Source organism: Poeciliopsis prolifica, unplaced genomic scaffold (assembly GCF_027474105.1).
Source record: "Poeciliopsis prolifica strain line A6 unplaced genomic scaffold, Auburn_PproV2 SCAFFOLD001, whole genome shotgun sequence".
Taxonomy (NCBI): Eukaryota; Metazoa; Chordata; class Actinopteri; order Cyprinodontiformes; family Poeciliidae; genus Poeciliopsis; species Poeciliopsis prolifica.
In genome coordinates this window covers 5,911,191-5,938,407 of record NW_026562376.1, presented here as the reverse complement: position 1 = coordinate 5,938,407, position 27,217 = coordinate 5,911,191, and the positions used below count along the sequence as shown (strand labels likewise).

Here is a 27,217-nt window from a genome sequence, read left to right as displayed (position 1 = left end):
AACTTAGTGAATATAACACTTTACGTTTTGTGCTGCAAAGCCTCCAACTAAACGTTTTCATTAAAATAAGAGCTCCCTCTTCTGTCCATGCTTATGTACTGCACCCACTTGCGTGAACAAGTGGCTGCAGTTGTTTTTCAGCAACAAAACAGCTGAAAAAAAAAATTAGAGCATCAGTCAAAGAGCCAAAATTGAAGTTCTCCGATTGTTTCACCCATTTTTATGAAACTATATCAACTTGAAGCTTAATTAACTCAAGAATAATGTGTGAAATATTTGGCGGAGGTGAGTTACGACCTTATTAACAGTTAAAAAATCTATTAACAAATACTGTTATTATTCAGAGTTTCGTTTCCTCTTTTTACAAGCGTTGCATGACTCCCATATTTTATAGCCAATATGAATTATTGATTCAGCTGCAGTGAACTTCAGAGAGGCAAGGACAGCTGTGCCAGGAGTTTCTGGGTTTACAACAAATTGAATAAAAAGTTTAATGTGTCCAGAAAATAACATCACACTGCAAAAACACAAAATTTAATTTTGTCTAGTTTCCAGGGCAAATATCTTAGTACGCTTGAATGAGACAAAACTAACTTTTAAGTAGCTTTTAAAAACCCCCAAAAAGGCATAGCAGTTTATTTAGTCAATAATTCCTTAATGTTGATGAAAATAAATTTGTTTCACTGGCAGATTATTTAATTTATAACAAGACTATTTTCTCATGTTATAAGTGAAATAATCTGCCAGTTGAACAAAAAAAAATTTTAATCAATATTGATGAATTATTTAGTTAAAACAAGCTTCTATATCTTGCTGAAAAGATTGTCTAAATTCAAATGTACTAAGATATTTTCATCAGAAATAAAATGTATTTTATAAGGGAAAGTAGAAGTACTTTTTCATAAATTATAGTTATCATGGAAAAAAATGTCAGGTTTCAATGTCAGATTATATTCCTTATAACTAACTTGTTAAAATAATTACGTGTTAGTTTTGTCTTATTTCATGCGTACAACAATATTTTGCACTATAAATTAAACCAAAATTTGGTAAAAAACCTCATGTAGTTAACTTTGTTGCTTATAATTTATATTAATTAACTGGAAGCACAAAAAGAAGTGTGGTAAGGAAAAAAAATTCATAATGAATAAGTGGAATACATTAAAAAAAAAATCTCCAATTAAGTTTATCTTGAAAGCAGACCGCAAGATGCTAAAAGAATCTCCAGATTATAAAATTTATTAAAATGTCACCAGAAAGACATTGCACAAGTTTAACTTCCAATATGTGCAAGGATGATTTAATTGTTCCATATAAATAAGGGGAATAAAATTCACATAATCTCAATTGTGACCTTGAAAAGCCAAAGAGTGCACACACATTGCAGACAGTAAACAGAGGTCTATTTTATTTTGAATGAGTCTTTTAATTAATGCATTTCAAGTACTTCAAAAATTACATCTCTTTGCACAATACAATTTCAAATTTTTATTTTCTTTTTTTAGTAAAAATGTTCAAAGTGAACAAAAATTTCGAATACTGTATAAAACACAGTGAACATTAAAATCAGACAGTAGTTTTTACGCTTTAATCATGTGTTCTTACGGCCTACATCACCTACGACATTTCAACTCAATTTGGACATTTTCAGTGCACGTTTATCTAAAAACTTTTACCAAGACTACGAAATTAAAAAGAAAAGTAAATTTACAGGCATTTTTTTTAACTTCTGCTCGTCTACCCGAACCATGCCCCAGGATAATCAAATGAAAAATAAAAAACAGAAAAAAAATCATAATGGGAATGTAACATTAACTCCATCACTGGATAGTTTTTTCCTCCGTTGATGACAGTGGTAAAAAGCATAAGCAAATTCCAGTTCTACTTGCACAAAGAAGAACATAAATAACTTAGAAGAGAGGAAAATTTGTCACATATGAACATTTTTAACAAGTTACTCTGAATTTAGAAAAAAAAGAAATAGATGTATCAAAATGTACTTTTCATTTTCAAATTAAAATGCTAACTTTTTTGTTTTATTTTTTTTTCTTCCTCCAAGTACTGTACAAGTTTACAGGTAAATTCTTCTGGCCTGACAGGTGAGATGAGATTTAAAAAGAGAGCTCCATTTTGTACAGAGATGAGGAGTAATAGCAACCGCCACGCTGTCGAATTCATCCGCTTCCTTGCAGAAAACGACGCGTGTTGGTCGTTTACGTGGACCGCTCCCCTACAGAGCTCACTGGGACGAGGACAAAAAGTCGCACTAGTTTTGATTAGTGTTGCATGCACTTAAAAATAAAACCAGAGCTCATGTGCAATGAAATACAAAATCTGGGATGTGTCTTCTTGTAGAGGCATTCATGATATTTTACACTTAAGCAACATTATTGGGGATTTTCCCCCTGAAAAATAATAGTAATGATGAAAAAGGGAGCACATGCATTTTCAATTCCTTATTTTCAGTCAGATTTTGTTCTGTTCTTGCTCAAAATTCATCTCAAATTCAAACAAAGAGAAGTATGCTGACAGAAAAAGAAATTTTAAAGTATATTTTGTCATGACTAGTACAAATATCTTAAAACACTTGGAAAAAAAAAAGAAACATAATATTGATTTACAGAAAAGGTGCAAGAGCCACTGGTAAATTTTTTTCACTAAAAATACACTGCAAAAATCACAAAATCTTACCAAGTTTTTTGGTCTAGTTTCTAGAGGAAACATCTTACTATTCTTAAATAGTAAGAAAGAGAGCTCCATTTTGCAATGGCCAAACTAACTTAAAAGTAACTTTTTTAGCTTGTTTTAAGAGAATAATGCCTTAATTTTGATGAAAAAGTTCTGGTTCCATTGACAGGTTATTTTACTTATAACAAGACATTTATATATAATTTATCTGCCAGTGGATAAGGAATAATTAAGGAAGTATTCACTTAAAACAAGCATCCATCTTTCTAAAAAACAAAACAAATTAGCTTTTAAATTAGCTCATCTTATTTCAAGTGTACTAAAGATATTTGCACTAGAAACTAGCCCAAATAACTTGGTAAGATTTTGTGTTTTTGCAGTGTATGAGAATTATCTGTGGAACTAGTATATTTTTATTAATTTATTAACTTCAAACAAGCTTCTACATCTTGATAAAAATTATTTTAAGTTAGTTTTGTCTTGTTTAAGGTGCACTAAGATATTTGCATTACAATTGAGCCAAAAAATGTCGTTAAATGTTGGTTTTGCAGTACATTTCAGCAATCAGATTTAATGTTGCTTATGCAAGTTTCTTCTGTTCCTCCACTATTGGGATGGGACTTGAACTCTCTGCTGTGTTTTCTGCTTGCAAATTCATTTTTGCTCTCTGTCTGATAACAGTTGTAGCCGATAAAATGGCGGCAAGACTCTGAACACAACATGTTCACCCGACAGAAGGAGTTGCTGCCGGTGACTCTCTGCAAACTGTTGAGGAGAAAAAAAAACATTGCTGAGGTTTTAACATTATTTCAGTGAAACTATTAGAAAAAAAAATTGTGCAACAGGCATTTAATCTGACATATAAGGTTGAGTTTTGTGCAAGAGCAGAAAAAACATCTACAGGAAAAAAATCAGGAATTTCAGTCAATTTAAAAATGTATGCTCTTACAATAAAAAAAGAAGTCATGATTGCATCACCAGGTACAGTTCTTGTCATCTAATAAATAAAATTCACAAAAAGGGTTTGTTTTGCAAACACCTGAGGTCAAACCAATCACACTTCCTTCCTTCCTGCTGCTGTCTGAGTGGATTTCTGCGGTAAACATCCTGCATGGTGAGCTCTTTAGGGGATCAGGAAGTGGCTTTTCCAACAGATTAGTAGTGAACGCACCGAGGAGAACGTTAGTGAGCAACACTACTGCATTACACTTCTCTTTCCTGCGTTACACAGCCGTCAAAATAAAATAGTGCTGAGTGAATTACAGATATTACAGACCTTTGTCAATTCAAAGCCACATGTAATAAATGTGTCTGCATGCCCACAAGGAAAAGTTCTGAGATTCACTATCTGAAGAATAATAGACTGACTTAATCTTACATTTTTTTTTAGTCATTTTAAAAAATGTATTTCCACACTCATGTAAACTAACACGACTCATTCCTAGACTCCTAGCCTTTGTTTTCAGTCACTCTTCATGATGATCAGAAGCAAATAGTGTTGTGATCCTTCATATTTGTTCCCATGACGCTACATCTCCTTACACAGCATGAGCAAAAACAACATGATGTTAGCAAGACCAAAAAAAAAAAAAAAAAAAACGAAAAGTGAAAATCTTCATAATCTTGTGATCAAATAAAAGTGAATGCGATCCAACTCAAGAGCGTCAAATCCTCAACGTTCCTTCATTTGTGTGTTAAGAATCCTGAGAGCACTAACCGAAAAGAAAAAGAAAAGTAGTGAAGAATTACACATTTACAGTAGAAGAAATAGTTTGTTTTCACTTATGATACACTAAATATTTACAGTCACATGCAGAAGATAATCTGCATGAGGAGACCAGAGCCCGTCTCTTTTGCTGTTCGACATGAAAAATCAGAAAAAGAAAAAAAAAAAAGTGCCACAAATTCCCACTGAGTTTCTCTCATTCCTGGTCAGGATGATGAGGGGGGAAAAGAAACAAAAAGAAGAGGAAGAAAAAGAAGCACGGAACGATTCACCGGGAGTCACTCGAAGATCGCAACAGAAAGAAAAAGACGTCACAGGATGTACTAACGCTACACATGATTCTTAACTCTCCTTGGCACTCCTTGGATTGAAAAGAAAAAAGAAAGATGGAAAACGATGCACTGGAGATGGCTGATGGTCGAGTCCACTCCGCAAAGAGCCGGCTGAGTTGTTGGACAAAGTTTTTACTCTTCTTCCGCGTAGAGCGCGTTGAATGCAGACCGGAGGATATGACGATGACAAACAACCGTGTCAGGCTTTTCTTTGGATGGAGTGACGCTTTTGTTTCCCACTGTAGGCACGAGGAGGAGCCAAGGCATTGGGGGTTGCAAGGAGGGGCAGCGGGGTCTCAGCGTCTCATCTGGCCCATCTGATAGTTCTCTCTGGGCTGACGGTGGTGCCTCTGGGGCTGCGCCTGCCGCTGCGGCTGACCCCGGGCTTGTCGCTGGCCGCCGTGGCCGCCGTGGGGGTGCTGCGACTGGTGCTGCACCTGAGAGCTGGCGTGCTGCTGCGCCCGTCGCCTCTTCAAAGTGCCTGGAGACAAAACAAAATGGAGGGTTGGCTCGCTTTTCAAGCGTTTTCAAGGCAAGAAGAGGAAGTCGGCCATCTTTCACCTGAGGAACATTTCCAGGGTTAGAGAACTAATGTCCCAATGAAATCTAGAGAAACTCATCCTGGTGTTTAACTTTAGTCACACTGAACCAGGAAGATGGAGCATTAACTCAATTCTAAAAATAAGAGACCACTTTGAACTTCTCATATTTTACTCTTTGTAACCATTTGTTTGAGTGAAATGAACATTGTTCTTTTATTGTGTGATCTACTGACAACCTGTCTCTGAAATTCCAAGCAAAAATTTATTTGTAGTCAAAATAAGAAAAAAGATGCAGACCTCTTTCAGACCTCAAATAATTGGAAGAAATGAGTTAATCTTCCTTTAGAAATAGCAATAATAATGTTTTAATTCAGGAAGAGTTCAGAAATCAACATTTGGTGGAATAACCAGGAGGTTTTCAATGTTAGTCAGTGCAGTGGGCTCTTAGATTTTTCCAGAACTCTGTCCAGAAAGTGTTAGGAACTGACCTGGCAGTGGTTTGGGAGGAGGCAGCTTGGGGTTACTGCTGGGTGTGTGAACGCTGCAGATCTTAATAAAACCCGCCATGAGCATGATGAGAGCGATGCCCATTAGCAGCACAGCCCACCAGTGAGCCTGGAGGAGGAATCATCACAAGACCTTTCAATCTTAAACTGAAAACTAGAAAACGTCCAGCGGATTCGGTACGTACCACAATCCACTCTGCAATGTTCTCATAGAGTTCTGGGTTGAAGATGGCCTTCTTTAGCCTGGCGAGCGGCCCGTCCGCGTCCACCAGCCGACACTTCATGAACACGTCGCAGTAACCTTTGAAATCGTTGCAGGGCGATCCCGCTGGCAGGGTGGTGACTTTCTTATTGAAGAACCGAGCCAAACGCTCCGACCCCGTGCTGCTGCAGGTGTTGGGGTTCACTGCAGAAACAGATCCGATTCTCATTTGCATTGTGTCGACTAAGACAAAAACATAAAACTCTACTCGGCTTGGCTCCAGCCCACCTAAATTCTCCCCTGCAACGATCTTTACACTGCAACAACATTCTTCTGTTGCACGTGTTTGAACAGAAAAATGGAAGCAAGCATTCACAGTCACAGAACGCGCTCTAGTACAAATTAAAGATGTTGAGTCTTATTTCATTGGAGCTGTTCTTAAAAACATGCAATGTGATTCTATTGAACAGTGTTTTAAACTGTTTACTGTACCGTAACTCTGCGATACTATTTGAAAAATTCTATCAGTTTCTGAAAGGGGAGTCGTTGCGCTTTACAGCCAATCGTCAGGTTATTACGGTAATTTCACGCCTGCTGTTGCAGGTAGTTTACTCTGATGAAAACTCTTCAAATATAGACAATAAATTGTAAATAACTGCTATGAATTGAAAGTGTTTATCACGGATAAAACTATTTACTCACAGGACATTTAAAGAACTTTGTACAAATAAAATAAGCAAAAATATCCAGTTGGAGATTTTAAACTTAGGACTTAAAGGGTTAAACTTGCTTGGAGAAACTGCTGGGTTTGCAGTAACCCCAAAAACACAAATTCTTACCAAGTATTTTTGGTCTGTTTTCTAATGCAAATATCTTCTCTCACTTGAAATAAGAGAAAATTAACTCATAAGTAACTTTTCAGCAAGATATAGGAGCTTGTTTTAAGTCAATACTTTCCTACAATTAATGAAAAAGTACTAGTTCTGTTGGTAGATTAATTCACTTTCAACAAGATATTTAGTGGTAAGTGAATTAATCTACCAGTGGAACATTAGTATTAATATTAAGGAATTATTAACTTAAAAAAAAGCTCCTATATCTTGCTAAAAACTTACTGGAAAGCTCATTTTGTCTTATTTCAAGTGAATAAAACATTTGCTCTAGAAATGACACCAAAAATACTTTTTTCTGTTTTTTAAGCATTTAAATTAATTGTACTTTTGTGTTGCTGATTTCTGCCCAGGATCCTCTTGACAATAAAATCTGGATCTTAAATGGGTTTTGTATGGTTAAATAAAGTTATTATTATTTTATTAAAAAAAAAAAAAAAAATAGATAAAGCCACTCACTCTTCTCCATGCAGCACACGTGGCAGAGCTCGGTCTCATCCTTGCCATCTTGGCTGGCGCAGGTGCACGCCTCAAGCCCGTACTTCTCGCAGATGGAGCCGGAGCAGCCCTGCGGGGGAGGAGCACGAGGACAGGCGACATCAGACACCGACTAGTGTGACAAGAGCGTTGCTACAGCAACCAGCTCTGCCAGCGCCAGGTGCGAAACGTTCGGACGCTCACCCCGTTGAGGCAGACTTGAGTTTCGCCGTGGCAGGCGGTGAAGTTGGCTTTGGGCTCCGAGGTCGGGCACTGGGCGCTTCCCCCGCTGCACATGCCCTGGTGAGCACACTCCGACTCCTCCCTGCACTTCTCGTTGCGACCCTTGTAGCCGCACTCGGGAGTGCAACAAGGACCCTGACTCGGGCTGACGGGGAAACAAGCGAGACCCGAGTCAAAAACAAGCCGGGCGTGAGCAGAACGAAATGTCAAAAACCCATAAAAAATATCTAAGGAAATACCTGAAACTGTATTAATTGTCGATTAATGGTTTATTAGATCAATCCACTAATAACATCTGCATAGATAGTACTTAAGTGTTGTAGTTTTTCTGCCATCCAGCAGAGGGCACTACTGGTCAAACTTCAGCAGTTGATACAGAAACAAAATGGTGGGAATGAATAAGTCAAATTGGACTCAGTCATTCAATATTTAATATAAGTAAACAAAATATGGAAAAATGTCAGTATTGTGCTGAATTTGAAACAATAGCAGGTGTGCTTTTAGTACATTAAAAATATGAGATTTAATTAGGTTAAAAGTGGACAAATTTAGAGAAAAATAAACATTTAATTTAATAAATATACTACAGGGGGATTCAGAAAATAAAAGTATTAAAATTTTAACTGGTGTTTTAAGGAAAACAAAGTTGTTTAACAGAATCTAAAAGAACAGATATGTCGAGCCACACTCCAGTCCAGCAGGTGGCGATAATGATCTTTATTGATGGGACTGAGAAACGGTCCAAATAGAGTCTGATGTGTGTAAAATGCACTTTTATTTGGTTCCGTTTTGAAATATAAACAGTGAAAAACCTTCTTAATTTACCACCTTATTGGGGCTCATTCAGCTGAGCTGCATGACGTTGATAATATGATGGAGAAGCCGAGGCAATAATACAGAAAATTAGTAAAATAAGAAAAAAAAAAAAAAAGAACATATTGCCGATAAGTTAGGTTGATTTTGAGGTTTGTCATGAGTTAATAAACTTTCCTTCAAGAGGAACCATAGAAGATATTTTATTGTTTTGGTCTTTTATTTTATAAATGTCTAAATTTAATAATGTGAGAAAAACACAATTTTCTTCTTATTTAGTCTATTTAATACACATGACACAAAATAATATTATCAAAAGTTAATAGTTAATCACTCAAAAAATTGTTGTTTATTCAAATTATTAGCTTTTGGTATCTTTGCCAATTAAAAGTGTAATTATTTTTACTAAACTTAACATAAAATGCAGGCAGAAAAAATTATTTTATAATTTTCTGCCTGTGATGTTGTGTTTGTTGTGAAGCAGTGTGGTTATCTTTTGCTGTTATAAATAATCTCTGACTTGACTCTAATCATTACTCGAGCAGTAAGATAAACCATCTTTAGATTAACTCGTTATTTGATCTCCTACCTGCAGACTTTGTTGGGCTTTAATTTGCACTTCTTGTTGTCGGGCTGGTTGGCGTCGTAGCAGCACAGGTCTCTGCACTGGTCGCTGTAACCGCAGTCGCACTCCTCTCCAGGCTCCACCAGGCCGTTCCCACAGATCGGCTGGCCAGATTCTGTAGCAAAGAAATTGCAAAGAAGCTTAGAATTTAAAAAATCCCACGATAAAACCTTTTAGGGATATAATGTCAAGAAATCCAACAGTATTGTTGATACATAATCAACAATCCAGAGAGGTTTTGTTGCTACTGCATTCATTTTTTACTTCAAATGAATTTATTTTGTTCTTTTTATAATTTATATAAACCGTTATAAAAACTGTGGAAAGATTGTACAATCTAGTTGGGAAGCAACTAGTTACATTTACTCGCTTTTAAGAGTGTAGTTTGTTTTTATTATGTTGTACTTTTTACTTTTACTTGAGTAGTTTTATTATATAGTGTTGTTACTTCTGCTTAAGCAAATTGTCTGGATTCTCTACCCATTGAATAAAAAAAACTATTTTAACCAAAATTCACCAAAAACCTGCAGCTTTTGTTAAAGTTTCATAAGTTTTTGTAATTGAAAGAAACCAATTTGGAAAAGTTTTCTCTTTACTCATTTTGTTATTTTTAGGGGGGATTTGGAAAAGCTATATCGGGCTTATTAATGCAAAACATTTATGAGCAGAATCTGAAGTGAGATCCGTTCAAGAAAACAAATCAATGACGACAGGAAGAAGAATCAAGTTCAGGCCAGAACTTCGCCAAAATCTGATTAATGGAGACAAACAGTGAGTCATCAAAATACAGTTTTTAATAAAGTAAACAAAGTGAGATCGCTTGTTGCAGTTATTCAACCCTGAAGAAAAAACACCAAGTAAATAATTGAAAGGCCAAAATTAATAGCTTTAATGCTTTATGAATAAGGTTAAAAATAATGGTTTAATTTCTGTAGGTAGCCATTTTAAAGCCATGCCAAATGTACCATCTGCATACAAAAGAAAAACAACAAAGGTAGTTGTTCAGCCTGCCAAATGCTGTCAGATAAAAATAATACCATGCCACAGCCAAGATTGGGTTATGGAGCTAGTGCAGCTCTGCAGGATCACCTCCAGCTGCCATATTTTATTTTCTAATGAAGACTTTTGGATGACTCTGCTCTCCGTTGCAGGGAGCAGCTGAGTAAGAACGATTACAGGGTTTGAATTTCTGATTCCTTAACAAGAGAAGTTCAAATGCGGGCCAACGCGACGCAGTAAAACCTACCAACAAAACAGTTTCCTCTCTTCTTCTCCAGGACCTGGCTGATGTTGCGAATGCTACAGTAGGAGAACTTATTATTGTTGAGCTTGTCTCCCGATGTGGCTCGCGCATACATGATATAATTGCCCTTCTCCTTCTTGTCTTGGCTTTTGGATTCTCCTGGGGTGCACTCGGCTCCGGAGTCATGCTAGGAGTGAAAGTGGAAAAGAAAAACCTGAGGTTAGACGAGCGTCTACCACGCGTTAAATGTGCCACGTCTGAGTTACATACCGGGGAGCCAAAGTTGTGTCCTACTTCATGTGCAAAAGTGATATGAGAGACTTTTGGAGGTACGTGGGAGGCATAATTCTGTACCGTGATTATACCAGTGTTGAGAGACTTCCTTTTTCCGTCAGAGTACAGCTTGCTTTTTTCACAGATTCCCCCAGAGCTCCCTGGAAATGAGGAAGGAGAAGTTCAGAAAGATGCTTTCACCTCAAAGAGATCAAGAATGATTGATTTTATAATTGAGTCAAAAATAAAAACCAGTCTTATTAGCAAAAACCTTTAAAAAGTGTTTTAATCAAACATGTAAAACTAGAATTTCAGAGGAAAATAACAGTTAGAAGTGAAAAGTTGCATTAACTTATTATTAGTAGAATGACTAACAAGGTTATAAATGAGACAGAGAAAAAAAGCACACATTTTGTTTAAAAAAAAAAAAAATCAAGTTTCTCTCCCTTCTTCCAAGACTGAATAGACTGGATGCTGACTAGCATTCAATTAGCCTGAAAGTTAACTCTCATAAACGTTTATCTGACAGCAGATAAACAATTTTCCTGGAATGCTAAGTTGTTTCTCAGCTATTAGCACATTTAATGGGGAGTACATGAGGTTGATTGACAGCGTTAAGACCCGCCTCCTGGCTCCGATTGGTTGGTTTTGGCCAGGAGCGGTGCATTTCATCAAACTGCAATAGTAGCTCAGAAAGGAGGAGGAGATTAACCTTTTTCCAAATTATCTGTCTAATAATGCACTGTCATAACATGTTGACAGTTTTACTAAATATTTTTAAAAAATGTTTTTTTCTTAAAAGCTACATACTGCAGCTTTAAATCATTTTTAAATATTTAGATGTACATTTCTGAAGCTGTAATTCTAATTTACAAGTCAAAATTTAATGCACTCTGAAGTGAAATTGTCTTTTTATAAAAACAACAAAAAAAAAACAATTCAGAAAATCTTTGCCGGTACAGAATAATAATGAATCCAAAAGCTGCTAAGGAATACTCCAGCACCTGAAGGAGCTCCCACCCAGGCCAGTCCCAACACGCCGTCATCAAAATCCCTGTCTGTGAAAACGTAAGCCAGACAGTAATCATCATGGTTCTGCTCCGAGTTCAGCTCCAGAAACTTCTCCACGCCGATGTTGGCGAAGCGGAACGGGTTGGATCTGTCTCTCTCGTCATTGGTCGTGTTTATCTAGTCGGGGAGGAGGCGAACGGGTTGAGACGGGGATACGGAACCAAAAACGTCAGAGTACTTTACAGAGTCTGTTGGTGCAACTCACCCTGATCCGTTTCACCATGAAGCTGATGTTACGAATGCCCATGAAGTCTGTGCCCTGGTAGATCGCATCAATGGCTTTGACATGGCTGGAAATCTGCAGGTGGAAACAAAGCAGGATTTCCTTTAAATTTACTTTCCCCAGAGTAAAATTTAAGCACTTTTCAAGCATTTCAAAAGCAGGTTTTTTAAACTTTTCCCTCACCACACTTTACAGATAAAAACACCACAACTGAAATTTTAAAAAGACCATTTCAATTATCTATTACAGATCATTTATTATGTAATAAATATATATACTCTTGTAAGTGTTTTATATTTTAAAGCAGATATAATAAGATTTTAGGTTTTGAAATGTCTCTCACACACTTTATACATCCCACTGCTCTAAGATCTTAGAAAAAATTAATTCAACACAAAAAAAAAAAATCCTTCAATTTTAATAATGCTTTTTTAACAAGCCAACTTTTATTTCAGTAACATTATCAATAAGTCATTAAGCCATTTGGAATGAGAAATATTGATTACACTATGCATTTTAAGGAAAACAGGCTTCCTGCTGAAAATATATACAAAGAGATTTTTTTTTTAAATGTTTTCTGATATTTAACAAATGGAAATAATTTTGGTGATTCTTTCTAACCTAAAACAAGAAGGTTTAGTCCAATTTAACTTCAGAAAGTGAGATAAAAAATGGTTTGTGTCCATTTATTGGGTATATAACACTGTGATTAATGTTTCCCAAATTTACTTTTAATTGATTATATTACACTTTATTGCAAAACTATGCAGTCTGAATATGAATAACTTTCAAGGACTTTATACAAAAATAAAGCACTTTCCAAACCTTGGAAATCTAGTTGAAATTTAAGCATTTAAAATGATTTCAAACACTCGTACAAACGCTGTATGAAAATGTTCCGGCTTCTGGGGGTACTTCAGAGCGGATGAAAGTACGGCAAGACATCGTGTTATATATTCTCTTGTTTTGCAAAGCCTTATTGAACCTAATAATCCAGTTAAAAATGCCACCAGGGACGCTATATTTCCCTTGACAGAAAGCAGGAGGTTAGTGAAGCGCCACCTGGTGGAGTTCGTCCAAATCAATAAGTTCAGCTTTTAACTGAGAAGTTATTCAAATATGTATAAGTTTATGTTCTGCATTAACTTAGAGTGAATTAGCTCAAATAAGTAGAGCTTATGTTACATTTTTGTTATTTTCCAGTGATTTCAGATTTCACTTGAACATAATTTGGGTTTTATATAAATATAAATGCTACATCTAGTTTCCTTTCATAGCAAGAAGGGCCTTTTTTTTGGAAAAGGTAAAAAAACATATCAATTAAGCAACATTTAACTGATTTGACTAGACTGAAATCAAACTGAACAGGTCAGAGGTTTTTTTTAACTTGGAAGGATCTGGAACTGATACCTTTTTCTGTAGGAAGCTTATTTTAATGCCATAGAAATAAATCATTTATTTAAGGCAGAAATATGGTTGATTATTGGTGCCAATGTAAGAGAAGAAACACTTAAAAAGACAAATTCTCCCAAAACTCATTAAAGTGATGCTATAAATTGCTTGTATTTTAATAGATTTTTATATTTTACAGCCACAACGTCAAATCTCTCTTTACATGCTGCCAGAGTTTCCAATGTTTCTATGCAGGATAAGGTACTTTGTATTGCTGTCGTGTGGCTTACCTGAGCTATGACAGCTTCTCTGGTCTTATAGTATTTGAAGAAAAGATGGTCAGTCTGAATAAAGAGCTGGCAGGTATTTTTCTCCACCTGGGCCATCCTCTTCTTCCTCAGCAACACGGGGCCTTCAGACTCTGCTTCGGTGTGGAGCTCCTGATGTGAGGGGCACATGAGTCTTAGAGAGCTAAATAAAACATATTTATAGCTTTTTCATCCTAACAGTGCATAAATAAGTAATGGGAAGTATTTTTAGAGTTTCCCTCTTAAGCCACGACATATTCATAAAATTACAATGCAATAAAACCACAATCATAGCAAAAATAATTCCAGTAAATACAGATAAATTTTAAAAAATTAGAAGATAATAATTCACCAATTTAATTCACAAAGTGAAACTCATAATATTTAGGTTCAGTACACAAAAATAAAAATATTTGTACAAGTTTTAGTTTCTCTTAATTTTGCTGATTAAGGCTAACACGATTGACAGTTCTAATTTATTTTTAGTTTCTCTACCAAAGTCCGTTCTCACATACCGATCTGATAAGGAAAAACAGCTGAATTCACTTAAAATGTTTCTTTTTTTTTTAAACACAAACATAAATGTACTGAATTAGAAATGTATATGGTAACTCTGCACCAGTACAGCTCACTTAAATGAGGAACCATAACTGATTTAATGAGCCATTCGCAGTTTAACTGTACGGGCCGTGTGTACTTCAACTTGCATGGCTTAATCTTTGAGACAAGCATATGCTACTGGCAGGATCAACCACAAGCTACTGGTTAAACAGGTGAGACAACTTCAGTTTGTTCAGTCGGAGCAATCAGGACAATAAAAGACGATGTCAAATAAATAATAAAGACACTAGACAAAAACAGTAGGTTGACTATCTTGGTCAAACTATAACAAACCTTCACCATTAGGAATTCTAAATATAATGGCAAATAAACAATAAAGCATGACGTCACTCGGAGCACAAAGCATAGAATAAAGCTGAATAGATCCGCACTTATGGATCGGACACATGGTCACCATCGATCTAGAATTTTTATACTTTTATTCCCAATATTGGCCTCCGATACAAATATTAATATCGGATCGGTGCATCTGTAGTCAGAATCTGTAAACAGAAAACGTGTGCAAATTGCTCATGTGATTTTAATTACATGAGAAATGCAATTAAAATCACACATGAATAAGCCTGTTCATGCAAAAATGTATCGAGGTGATGCATGTAAATTCATGACAGCCATGCCACCAGCGCTCATCTAGCAGCATCTTATCTAGGCGTAGGAACTACAAGGTCCTCATACTTAGGAGTGGCTGTATTTATATGCAGCATTTTTAGAAAACTGTATTGAACAAATTTAACAGAACAGAGATAGAGTCAACACTCCAACATGACAAACTGAACTTTTGATGAACTTTTGATGAACTTTTGAAGAACTGCGATGCTGCGACAGTTCTGTAGGAGATCCAAGGAGAAGCTGCACGTTGCTGCTGCAGACAAACTGTTGGAAATGGTTCGTCGTGAAAGAAGTGTTTGTAAAATACACAAATTTTGATACGGCTGAAGCCCTACCTCATTCTAAAGTAAAAATTATTATTTTTTAATTGGAAAACATTGGAGATTTTTCTATATTAGCGTGTTTCAATTAAGTCAATTTATTTTTGCAATTCCAATTTCAATGGAAACGCAGCTGGTGTCTGTCAGGTGTACAACAGTGACTATGCAAACCATGACAACATTCCTGTATTAAAATCTTTTCCTTTAATAGGAAAAGATATTTTATGAATTTATACATCACTTTTCAAATTGAATATTATTTTTACAATATACTAATTTACAGAGACACTTCTGTGTCTTAACTATTTTATGAGCACTCTGTATGCACAGTTTAATTTGGTTAATAATGATTTTTCATGGGGCGACAAACAATAACTTCATTCAGTTACAACTACAATCAAATACAATCAAAAGAGCAACTAGTAGGACGGATTGTGAATTATTATTCAGCTCCTGGTCATTAATAATTAGAAATATTATTGAGTTGTTTTAGAAAATTATTTAAACAAAGGCTTCTAATTAATAAAAACTGCATTCATGTTTTAAATGGACTTAAGTGTTCATTTCTAAATGTATCTAGCTTTGTTTATTATTACTAATTTCTGTATTAGTAATACAGTTAGTAATAACACTTTCCCATATGTTTTGCTTGTTCGTCCACGTGTCAATTATTTATTTATTTGTATTTTTCACCATCAACCTGGCAGGAGGCTGCAGATGAAAATTAGCCTTTGTGGCTAAATCTGCCATATTTACATGGTTGTTTGAATTTACTCGTGTTGATTAATATGCACCTTCTCTTATGAAATAAATTCAAATTTATGGGAAGCTGCTTCACATAAGTGTAAAGATGTTTCACTGCCAGTATTGCAGCTTTGGCCAGACACCATTTTTTCTAATGGTTCCATTTAGTTGAAATGGAAAAAAATATATATTTTTCCCCGACTATCTGCTAAAGCAAAGGCTGCCAAGTATTAAGAATCAATATTTTTTGCAATAAACTCAAACCATAAAGGCATTTGAGCACTTATTCAAGCCATAAAATGACGTCACGTGTTTTTCTGCTTTTTATTAATTTATTTTATTTTCACCTTGGTTGGCTCCACTGTAGCAGAGACCTGATACTTCCTCATCCTCTCGAACACGGAGCTGTCAGCGCAGCCTCCCTCTGGGCCGTACTTGTGCGGATAGTCTGAGTGACAGAGGCAGAGACACAAACACTGTTAGGATTATAAAGACAATGTTAGCTACTTAACCCCCTGAGTCACTCTATTCCTGGTGCTATTCATGATCAGCTAATGGATGTACTTATACGCCACTTGATACGCCTCGCTTCAGCATGCGAGTCACTACTTTCCCGTCGCACTCATTAGCGATTCCTTTCGCAATCCTGTTTAATTTGCCCCACAGCAACTTGGTATGTGTTCACAGATGATTTGAAATTAAAGGCTGCTGCTGTAGTGAAGTGTGCTTGGTGCTCACTATTAGTACCGACATTGTGTGGAGAACATAAATAAGCCAGAGAAGGATTGTGTTATTCAGCTAATGAGCGCCCCGGGTATCTCTGCTCCCACGGGGGGCAATCACACCAGTCAGCCTTCATCTACTCAGCTGCCCTAACCTTGCACTTTCCCTGTTACGCATTTCCATGAAACAAATTACACATTAGATTCGAGGAAGTGATACTGTTGATTGAATGTGAGCAGGTGGAGAGTCTAGGGACTTACGTATGTCATCTTCGTGGTAGATGACTGAGTGAAACGGCACGTCTTTGTCCCCCAGGTATCTTTCGGCTGGTTCCACGTAGTAAGTGCCGTGGTAGCTCTGGATGAAGCCCTCAAACTTACCGTCCACAACGGAGCCGTGAGTCAGGGTGCCTTTCTCACCTGGGAAATCAAATCATGGCACTTTATAGTCAGTCTCACACGGGACAGGATGCTAAGTTATCACAGCATCTTGAAAAAATATTACGATGCACTGAAATATCAACGTCTCAATGGATTACCGTAGATTTCTCCGGTGTAGATATGAGATGTATCATACGGAATCTCTTCTCCTGAAACTTCTATTTTCAGATCTGGAGGAAATAAGTTTGTATCTCTTTTCATCCGTAAACTGAAATGCCTGAAATGACACGAGGAAATCGTCACAAAACAATCTGCACTGATTCATCAGTTGGATTAGCTCTATTATGCCTCTTTGAACGTGTCATATGGTCTATACAAAATATGTTCTTTACAGTTTCTGCACAAAATCATTCATAGACAATGAAATTGTCTATGAATCTCATTGTTCAGTTCTGCCTATTTTTAGCTGTTTTAGGGCCTCCTGTCGCTTTAAACCCAAATAAGCAGCTGCTGGTCACGCCCCTCGACTCAGTGTGAATACTTGCATGTGAAAGTCTGCAAACAAATTTGCAATTATACAACCGTACATCTTTGAAAAGCAGAAGCGGAGCCTCATGCACAACCAGTAAGAATCCAGCAAGTAGTTTCTGAAGTGCAAGTCAAAAATAAAACATTTGTCTTTTCCAGCAGCCAGTACAGCGAATACTGCAGTAAAACCAGCAGACCAAACGTCCTGGAGCTCAGCTTGCTGTATGTGCAATCACGTACAGCTAAGCCCAGTACGTGACATACTGTGCTTAGCTGGGGTTGCTAGGTATCAGCAGAGGTTTTTGAAATGGCTCATTTTCCAAACACCAAAAAATATAATTGGTACTGTTTTTAGAAGCACTGAAAACCCGAAGGGAAATGTAAAAGTGTAAAAACGCTTCCCCCTCGCCAGTTTCAGGGATTAGACACACAAAGTCAAATTTCTTTGAAGCTGTTTTTATATTTGCCGCATTTTCATAATAACTTACATTGACATAGATACTTGTGCTATGAAATGGAAAATACATAATACTCTCCCCATCCCTTCAAGAATGCAGTAATACGTGTTGGTCGATGTCATACTTTAACACTAATGAGAGTACTTCTCACACCAAGTTTAAATAGAAAACTGATCACGTTATAGATTGCTTTACATTTCTAGGGTAATATGATTAAACTAGAATCAAATGACTAAACTGGGGCATAAATGCTGAACTGAAAGTAACACAGCCTAACAAAAACAATCTCAACATGCATTGAAGCTGCTGTAATGTTTCAATGACAGATCTCATTTGAAAAATGGTTGATTTTTATCACATGAACTGCGGTTTCTGTTTCATACTCCACTCAATTGGCCAGTGTTTTCTTCTGACTAGTTGACATTGAGGCTGGGATTACACAAGTGAGTCTGAGTGCAATCAACAACAACAACAAAAAAAAGCACACGCACACACACCACTCAAACAGTCAGGGAGCCCAACCCACTGCTTTGCTGTAAACAAACCCCTAATTTCCACAACAAACGTTTTGCATCACATCCTGCAAGAAAACACTCGAATCTGGAAAACAAAATCAGATTGTTGTGTTGAAAAATATAGGTATGAATCAGAATTGAAGAAAACAATATGCTTCTTGTAGTCTTTTTAAACGAAAAAAATATATATCTGTGTGTTTGTTGTTGCACAGGTTTATATTTCAGTTATTTTCTTCTTTATTTAAGCAGCATCAGGGTTTATGAACAGTGAGTCTTGTTGTAGCCAGGATGATAAACAGTCCTTGCCAAGTTTCAAGGCAGATGGTGGTGACTTTGTGATGGAGTTTAGACGCCATCCAGCACCGCCACCTCCTCCTCAAAATAGGGACAAACTATATGCATCTTCCCATCTGTGAAATTAGTATTTATTTTAGATCTTAATGCATCTGCCTCTGCAATCACCTCCTGGACGTGCAATAAAAAAGCTTACGCTTAATCTGAAGCCCCAATAATATAAAGATACTATCACATATGGGGAAAAGGGCAGCAGATGTGCACAACTTAGATGATTAAAACCTTAAATGCTTCTTCTTATCTGGCATTTAACCAACTTATGAATAATCTCCAAAAAAATAAAAATAAACAAAAAAATGACTGAAGATTTACATTTAAAACCCATATTCACTTCACACTGCAAAAACACAAAATATTAACCAGTATGTTTGGTTTAGTTTCTAGTGCAAATATCTTAATACCCCTGAAATAACACAAGTTTTCAGTAAGAAATAAAAGCTTGTTTTAAGTCAATAATTCCTTAATATTGGTGAAAAAGTACTAAATCCACTGACATGGAAAAAATGTCTTGTAAGTGAAATTATCTCAGTGTAAAAACACCAAATCTTACCAAGTATTTTAGCCTAGTTTCTAGTGAAATGTCTTATTACACTTTTAATAAACCAAAATTAACATACATTTTTTTCTTCAGCAAGAAAGAGAAGCTTGTTATTTAATATTGGTTAAAAAGTACTAGTTCCATTGGAAGATAAAATTCCTTGAAGCATTTTTCACATGTTATAAAGAAATAGTCTGCCAATGGAACAGATAATTCTTTACCAATATAAAGGGATTATTTACTTAAACAAGTTTCTACATCTTGCTGATAACTTAGTTTTAAATAACTTTATTCTTAATTCATGTTAACTAAAATATTTGCACTAGACATGAGATTGTGTGTTTTTGCTTTGCTAGTGCTTTTTCATCAATAAAGGTATAAATTACTTAAAACAAGCTATTATATCTTGCTGGAAAGTTATTTGTAAGTTAGTTTTGTCTTATTTCAAGTGTACTAAGACATTTGTACTAGAAACTAGACCAAAAATACTTGGCAAGATTTAGATTTTTTTGCAGTGCAGATCTAAAATGTCCCCAGTCAGCGGGAGCAAAAAAAAAAAAAAAAAGAAGGTTTAATCTTAAAGCAAATCCCTTCTACTAAACCCTTAACCAACAACAATACGTACACAAGGGATTAGTTTGCAAACAAACAACACAAGGTCACAAATAAAGATCAACCAACCTTCCGTGGGCATGAAAATCTAAATGAAGGAACTTGTCTTCATGAGCGATTGCTCTCTTGGCCCGTTGATGCTTGCTGTGAATGAGCTCTGTGTCATAGGACAGGCCTTCATAATGACGGATATACTTGTTCAGAGGGTTCCTATAGTGTCCTGCGGGGAGAAACAAAACAAACGAACACACGTTAGGATGGATAGCCGCAATCATCTCCACCAATGTCAAGAATTGTTTCATAATTTAGACCCAAGTGCATTGGGTGCATCATGTTTTCCTCACAGAAAGATTTATTTCTATTTTTATAGGTTAATAAATACATTTTTATTTAAGTTAAAAACATATATAACTGATTATTTCTCAATGGTTGTATGAATAATATGGGCCACTGAGTAACAAAATGGACAAAAACACCCATAAGCTCATCTTTGAAAATAATTTTCAAGAGGTTTAATATTTAGTCAGACTTTACAGACGAAAAGCTAAAGGCAACCAATAGAAAAATGTGCTAAAAAGTGACCAACATCGACTGAATACTGATTTTAACGACAAGATTTTGTGCATTCCTGCTCAGTATTTGTCATTTTATTTAAAAGTTGCCTGATCTCAAATGGAGAATCAAAAACCTAATCAATGGAAATAAGATTTAATCTTGCATCAAATTCCTTCCACTAAACCTTTAACCACAAATAGATTGTCATCAACTTCATGCTTAACTACTAACTGAACTGATTTGTAACAGTTCAGTTGGCAAAGCAGTGAGTCCTTTAGAGCACAAGTGTCAAACTCAAGGCTCATGGCCCAAATCCGGTCCGCCATAGTTGTTTATGTGGCCCGCTAGATTCTAGACTAAACAAAAAGTGTGCTTAAATATTAAGTTATTAATCAAATAAATGCAGTTTCTAATTTCCTTGATAATTCTTGGGAATTATCATGGAAACTCATGCAAAAATCAACACTTTTTTGTGCTAATTTGAAAATTTTTCTCAAAAATTGTCAAAAACTTTTTTAATTGTGCTAAACAGCTGCTTTATTGATGTCACATTTAAAAAGTTACATTTACCATCAAAAATAAGCACAACTATCTCGAATATTTACAAATTAGTACCACAAATAATTTGATTGTTAATGCAAAAAATAATAATAATTACAAAAAGTATCACAGAATTCTGGACGGGTCTTATGGTGGGGCAGCTGGAAGTTCATTTTCTCAGGATGGCACTTTAGACACAACACTGGAAAGTCAAACTCCAGTGAGAAAAACATCATTAATGGCAAAAACATTGTGCTTTTGTTTTTTTTGCTTCGGTTTGCACTTTGAAAACAGCGTAGATAGAAGTTTCGACTGTTCAGGTTTAAGATTTAATAAAGTCCTGGACTGGGTGCAGAGAGTTATCTTGCACTACTATAGCCAATAGCGAATAAACACACAGCAATCAGTGCAAAGAGCATCACTTACTGCTGGGAAAACCTAATCTCCTGCAGTAAAATTGATCCTACTTTGACTTTCCACAAGTGTAGGGCATCTCTGTAGACAAATCTCATCCCCTGGTGATAAAAGACAGAGGACCATGAAAACTACCAAGCACTGACCTTTAAATGCTCTGCAGATACTAGTCGTCTGGCATCTGCAGAAATAAACTGTAATCCAGACAACATACAAATATCCCCATATACTTAAAGGTAGCCTATAACGCTACCTGAAATATGCTAAGATAGGTCTATCGGCTATAAAAAAAAAAACATGTTAATTAAATTTTTTTGCACAAAATTTTAGTTTGCTCAATTCTGCCTTTTTTGAGCTGCTTTATAATAAGTTTTTTTAGGGCCTCTTGTCACTTTAAAACCAAGAAAGTGTGACCAAGCCTTCAAAACTCTACTTTTACACTCCAACACATGAAAATGGCTCTGGAAAATAGATACACAATTATACAACTACAATTGTTGTATAATTGTACATCTTTGAGAAGCAGAAGTAGAGCCTTCTGCACAACCAACAAGAATAGTTTGACCCGGTGCTATTGGTGCTATAACCCTGGTTGTTTTGCATTGAGCAGGATACGTCACGTAAATCGAATTCTTGCTAAAGCTGCCCAGGCGATCTTCCCAGCGACCGCAGAACAGTTTTCTTCTTGGGTATCCCGTCACATTTTCTCTGTATGCACTCATGAGCGAGGAAGCTGAGGGAAACATTTACCTCAGCTTCACATTTAACAAAAAATAAATAAATAATAAATAAATAAATAAATAAATGGACCAGCTGAACTGCTAACTCCAAGCTGGCCCGGTCTGGCCAGCCTGATTGGAACCACACCTCTCGGGGTTCCAGGGAGCGGGGTGGTACTGGGCTGGAATGCTAATGCAAAAACGATCAACCCGGGTCCAGCGGTGCAGTGCAAAAGGGGCTCAAGAGACAGACTGGGTTTCTTTGGGGTTGCTGGGTAAAAGTGAAGTGTGACTCAATAATTAAAAAGTTTTTGAAATGGCTCATTTTCCAGACACCAAAACACACTAAATCATAGCCAAAATGTTGTTTTTTTATCGCTTGGGATGCTTTTAGAAGCAATTAAAACCCAAATGAAGTACAAAATATTAATTTTACATAATATGTGCCCCTGTGTATGAATTGTCACAGCATTTTGGCTAAATGTTGTATAAGTAGTACAATTCTGAATGTGTTGGGGATGATCCTATGACAGATACTTGGAGCACAGGATTAAAATGATGGAAATCTACAGAAGCTCTATGGTCTATATTTTAAAGCTGAGCTGAATCTATTAAAATCAAGTAAGTGGCAGCTTTGGAGCTACACTCATCTGCAGAAGCTGCAGAATTATTTCACCACCAGAGGAGTGGGAGGAGGATATGAAGGCAAGTGTTTCTCATGCATATCCACCCATTTCACATTTAAAAGCAGGCAGAAGTCAATCCACAGCAACAAAAATGTGTTCGAATTAAAAAAAAAAAAAAAGCTGGAAGATTTTTTTTATTTGTTGTTAATATAAAACAAGCAAACCAATTGATTACATAAAGCAGGCAGCTTTCCCACTGCATTCCTAAATGACACTACTTTCATTAAACAGACAATATGTAATTAGAGCTGTCTGGTAGGTAATTAAGCCTGACTAAAGAACTATAATTTACTGTAAATAAAAGACTGTGTAACAGAGACATATAAATGCTCCAGATTTCAGCCGCTTCACTGTTCATAAGCTGTATCAAATATTTAGGTGATAACATTAAATTTTTCATTGAGGTGACTGTGAGAAGTAAAGAATGCCTGGAATTACCTCATTTGCTCAAAAATGCCAGAAAGATTAAATAATAAAACAAAGACGCCCTATTTAGTAAAATCACAAGATTTTGATAAAAGGGCATGTGAAAGTTGTGACATTTAAATTGATGGTTGGGTCCCAAACAGCTGTAAAATGATTTAGTTGTTTCATTTAAGATTTTAAACAGCAAATAAATAATTCTGTACTTAATGATTAACAACAACTTTTCTGAATTCCCACAGAGAGGAAAAAGTTGTCTGAGCTCATTTTTGACTATTATTTGGCAAAAAGTTTGGTTAAAAAAAAAAAAAATAATAATAATCCAGTGTTGCATTTGTCCTTGTGAAGTGACAATGTTCAAAGTACATTCTCTTTTGTGAAATACTGAGCTTGAAACTCATTAATGAAGAACAAATCCTTTGTAACAAGAACACTGACAATTTCACCTGATGACAAGCAAATAGAAGTTTGAGAACAAATTACTCACATAGCCAATATTCTTGCCTTTAACCTTAAAACAAAAAAGGTTCTGCACATATTAACACCATGTTTTATATTTTGTTTCATTCTTAACTAACTCTTTTTCTCCATGTACTTCACATAACAGGTAATCTTCTAACAATATATTTATGTAGATATTTTTATACCTTCACATATTTATATTAATATTTATCCTTTCACAGATTTGAGTGGTTATTTTTGGGGATTTACACCCCTTTAAAGAAATTTTAGTCTATTCTTTTTTTCAGGATTGTTTCACTTTCTATCATATCGATTCTGACAAGGCAACTTTATTTTTTTTAGCCCCTGAGAGACAGACTTTCCAGGTTGTTTTGGATCAATGTCCCTTTTGCATAATGTGCATTTGAGCTGTAAAATCCCTAAATGATGGCGAGACATTTACTTTTATGATTTACTGGAAGAGAGCAGAATCCAGTACAGATAATTAAGCATGGTTTTCTGGAATACATTGGATGTAACTGGATGCATTCCTTTCAAAAGGTTCCACTTCAGGGCCCCTTGTTCTCAACCAACAGAATAATTGTTGCAGTGGCAAGCCTAGTATCAGGCAACTGTTACTACAATCCAAACAGTGCTTTGCAACACTGAAAACTTCTGAGGTGATATATTTGTATGATCTCCTGGAGGAGCGGTCCAGAACAAGTTCTGGTTAAGGTCACCACTGCACCATGTTTTCTTCATTTCTGGCTCTCATTTCATGGAAGATTTAAACTGTCAAAGGTAGGAAATAAATACAGACGCACAATCCAGTTAAAATGAGAACTTTTATCTTTTATATCTCATTGAAATTGAAATGTAAACATGTTCTTGTTTAAATGGGAACGGTTGTAAAAGTAAAAGGGCAGCATTTCGTGGCAGTGTCGTCTGGAAGAAAGAGTGAGAAGTAAGAAGTATTTCTGGTAAATGTCCAGCATTTGTACAATTTGAACTTTTTCAGTCATACACACACTGATTGTGCCAAACAATCGCGCCCTCAGACCACCACCAACAAGAGACAAGGTGGGTTTAGTGTCTTGCCAAATGACAGAATGACTGAGACGGATGACAATGGGCTTCAAACCAGCAACCCGCAAGTTACAGCGCGAATCTCTTCCTCCTGAAACACTGCTGACTCCACATTTTATGTGTTTAAAACATGAATGTTTCTCAAATGTGAATTTATTTCCTTATGGCCATTTCCTAAGCTGGAGACACAAAGTCTTAGAAATGGCTTCATTGCCCCTTTACAGATTACAGGCCTACTTCATGATGTCTGACAGGTTCGTATCCAGGGTAGAAAGTAATTAGTCCTGCTTATGGCTACATGAGTACAACTCAACTTTCCAAAAATGTAGTTATTCACAATAAATATAGGACTTAATAACTAAAATCTCCATCTTACACCATTTTATGTGTACCCTGTTTATATATTTGCCGCTTTGAAATAAGCAAATATGACAAATAAGGAGGCAGATGCTATTTCACAGCCCTGTACGCTGTTAATGTTTACAAAATAGCTCCTAACAATCTCGATGAGCAATCACATTGGCAATCCCGCGCTGATTCTTGTATTTATGTTAAATTATAGTGATGCCTGCATGAAATAACATTAACCAAACAGTACAGGAGAAAATAAGCCTGGAAGCATCGGGGTTTTGACAAAAACAGCTAACTTTAGCGGCTAGCTGGAACGTTAGCACCGAGCTAACGGTCCGTTAACCCAGTCGGCTTCTACATCTTCTCATAACAATGGCTGTCGGCTCTATTCGCACGATAACAACAGAACCGGGGCCGAAGCCGACGACATACAAAAACAAACCAGTGACAACACAACAGAGACGACTCTGCGTTGTCGGTTTACAGCAACAAACTGCGTAAATCCCCGTCGGCTTTGACGCAACGCATCTTTTGTTAGCTTGAAGTGAGAAAAGGGTGCAGTCCTGTTCACAACAAGCAGGCCCCGCTGATCCCTCTCTGTTAGCTAGCGGGCTATCGGGATTTCTGCTCCCTCTCAGCTGCCACAGCTACCGCTTCGCGTTTTCCTCCCACTCCCGCGAAGATTTCTTCCCCAAAACGCCCCACTCACCTTGAGTGTAGTTCAGCAAGTAAACGAAGAGGAAAACTTTGAGTGGAAGCGGAGGTGACAAATCCATTGTTAGAGCATTGATACCTATTTCACTTTATTGTCCTATTTAGATAGGCGCAGACGCCCTGTGTGTTTATTGCAGCTTCCGCTCATCGCCTCCTCTCTCCAGCTCCAGCGTCGTGCCGTCACACGCAGGGCAGCTGGGATCCCTTCCCCCAAAAGCCTTCATGATCCTGAATGCATTTCTGCACACCCAAGACCCAGCTCTGACTGGGATGAATCCACCATTACAGGAAATATTTACACCAGTTACCATTTCTACTGGCGCATTATATTACATGCGAAGAGATGGTAAAGCACCTAAAGGTTGTACCCTAGCAAGATATTTATACTCAAGTTAAAGTAAAATTACTCAAGTAAAAGTAAAAAAGTATTTGCTAAAAAGGTGATTAAACATTTAATATTTACAAATTACAATCGTCAGCTGGACCACAATGTAAAGCTAAGTGGAAATTTTGGTATTTTGAGGACAAAATGACAATAATTCACATGAAACTGATAGGTAATAATAAAATTACTCAATTGAAAGTAAAAAGTACAGCATAATGACTCATAATACTCCTAAAAGTTTTTTGTTTAAAAAAACCCCCCAAAAAACTCTGGTAACTAATCAAAACAATCGCTTACTATTTAAAAATTACATAATCAACGGACCAAAGTGTAAGGTGAAGTGGAAATTTTGGTATTTTCAGGATGAAAATAATAAAAAAAAAATTTTAATTCGTTTTCTGTTACTAAAACACATACGTGACATAAAATAGTGAAATCAGGCACAAGGACATGTAATCAAATCAGTTTGTTTCAATATGGACTTCATTAAATTTTAACAAAAACTGCAGGCTTGTCTGTGTTTGGTGAATTTTTGGTTAAAACATGTTTGTTCTTCATTCAGTGAAGTTACTTACAGTGGATAGAAGATAAAATTTACTCCAATAAAAGTACCAATCCATCTTTATAAAATTACTCAAGTAAAAGTAAAAAGTGCAGCATAGTAAAAATACTTCAAAAATTTATATTTTTTAAATGTCCTCAAGTAAATGTAACCGGTTACTACACACCTCTCTATGTGTGTCTGTTAAATCCAAATATATTGCACTTGGAAGGAAAATATACTTTTTGAAATTAATTGTAAGATATTTCTTTAGAAAATGTATAAACTATGACCTATCAGCAAAAACACAGGTATTTATTTCATTATTAGGACACTGTGTGCTTGGAGTCATAACAAACTATTTCTCTGTTTTTATGATCTAAATTTATCCCCACAGCCGCCCACC

General features: G+C 36.2%; 1 protein-coding gene across 1 annotated transcript; it reads right to left on the bottom strand.

Annotated features, from left to right (window-relative positions):
• Positions 1-1,386: 1,386 nt before the first annotated feature.
• On the bottom strand, positions 1,387-26,056 carry LOC129359322 (disintegrin and metalloproteinase domain-containing protein 10-like). The gene is made up of 16 exons (XM_055028873.1): positions 25,881-26,056; positions 20,026-20,176; positions 17,110-17,228; positions 16,832-16,990; positions 16,196-16,296; positions 13,537-13,686; positions 11,837-11,929; positions 11,565-11,748; positions 10,558-10,721; positions 10,291-10,474; positions 9,009-9,159; positions 7,568-7,751; positions 7,346-7,454; positions 5,980-6,200; positions 5,777-5,903; positions 1,387-5,227 (listed from the first exon to the last, which is right to left on the bottom strand). Exons 1-16 carry the CDS (start codon positions 25,945-25,947, stop codon positions 5,043-5,045), a joined length of 2,349 nt encoding a protein of 782 aa, XP_054884848.1. The 5' UTR covers positions 25,948-26,056; the 3' UTR covers positions 1,387-5,042.
• Between the last annotated feature and the right edge of the window lie 1,161 nt (positions 26,057-27,217).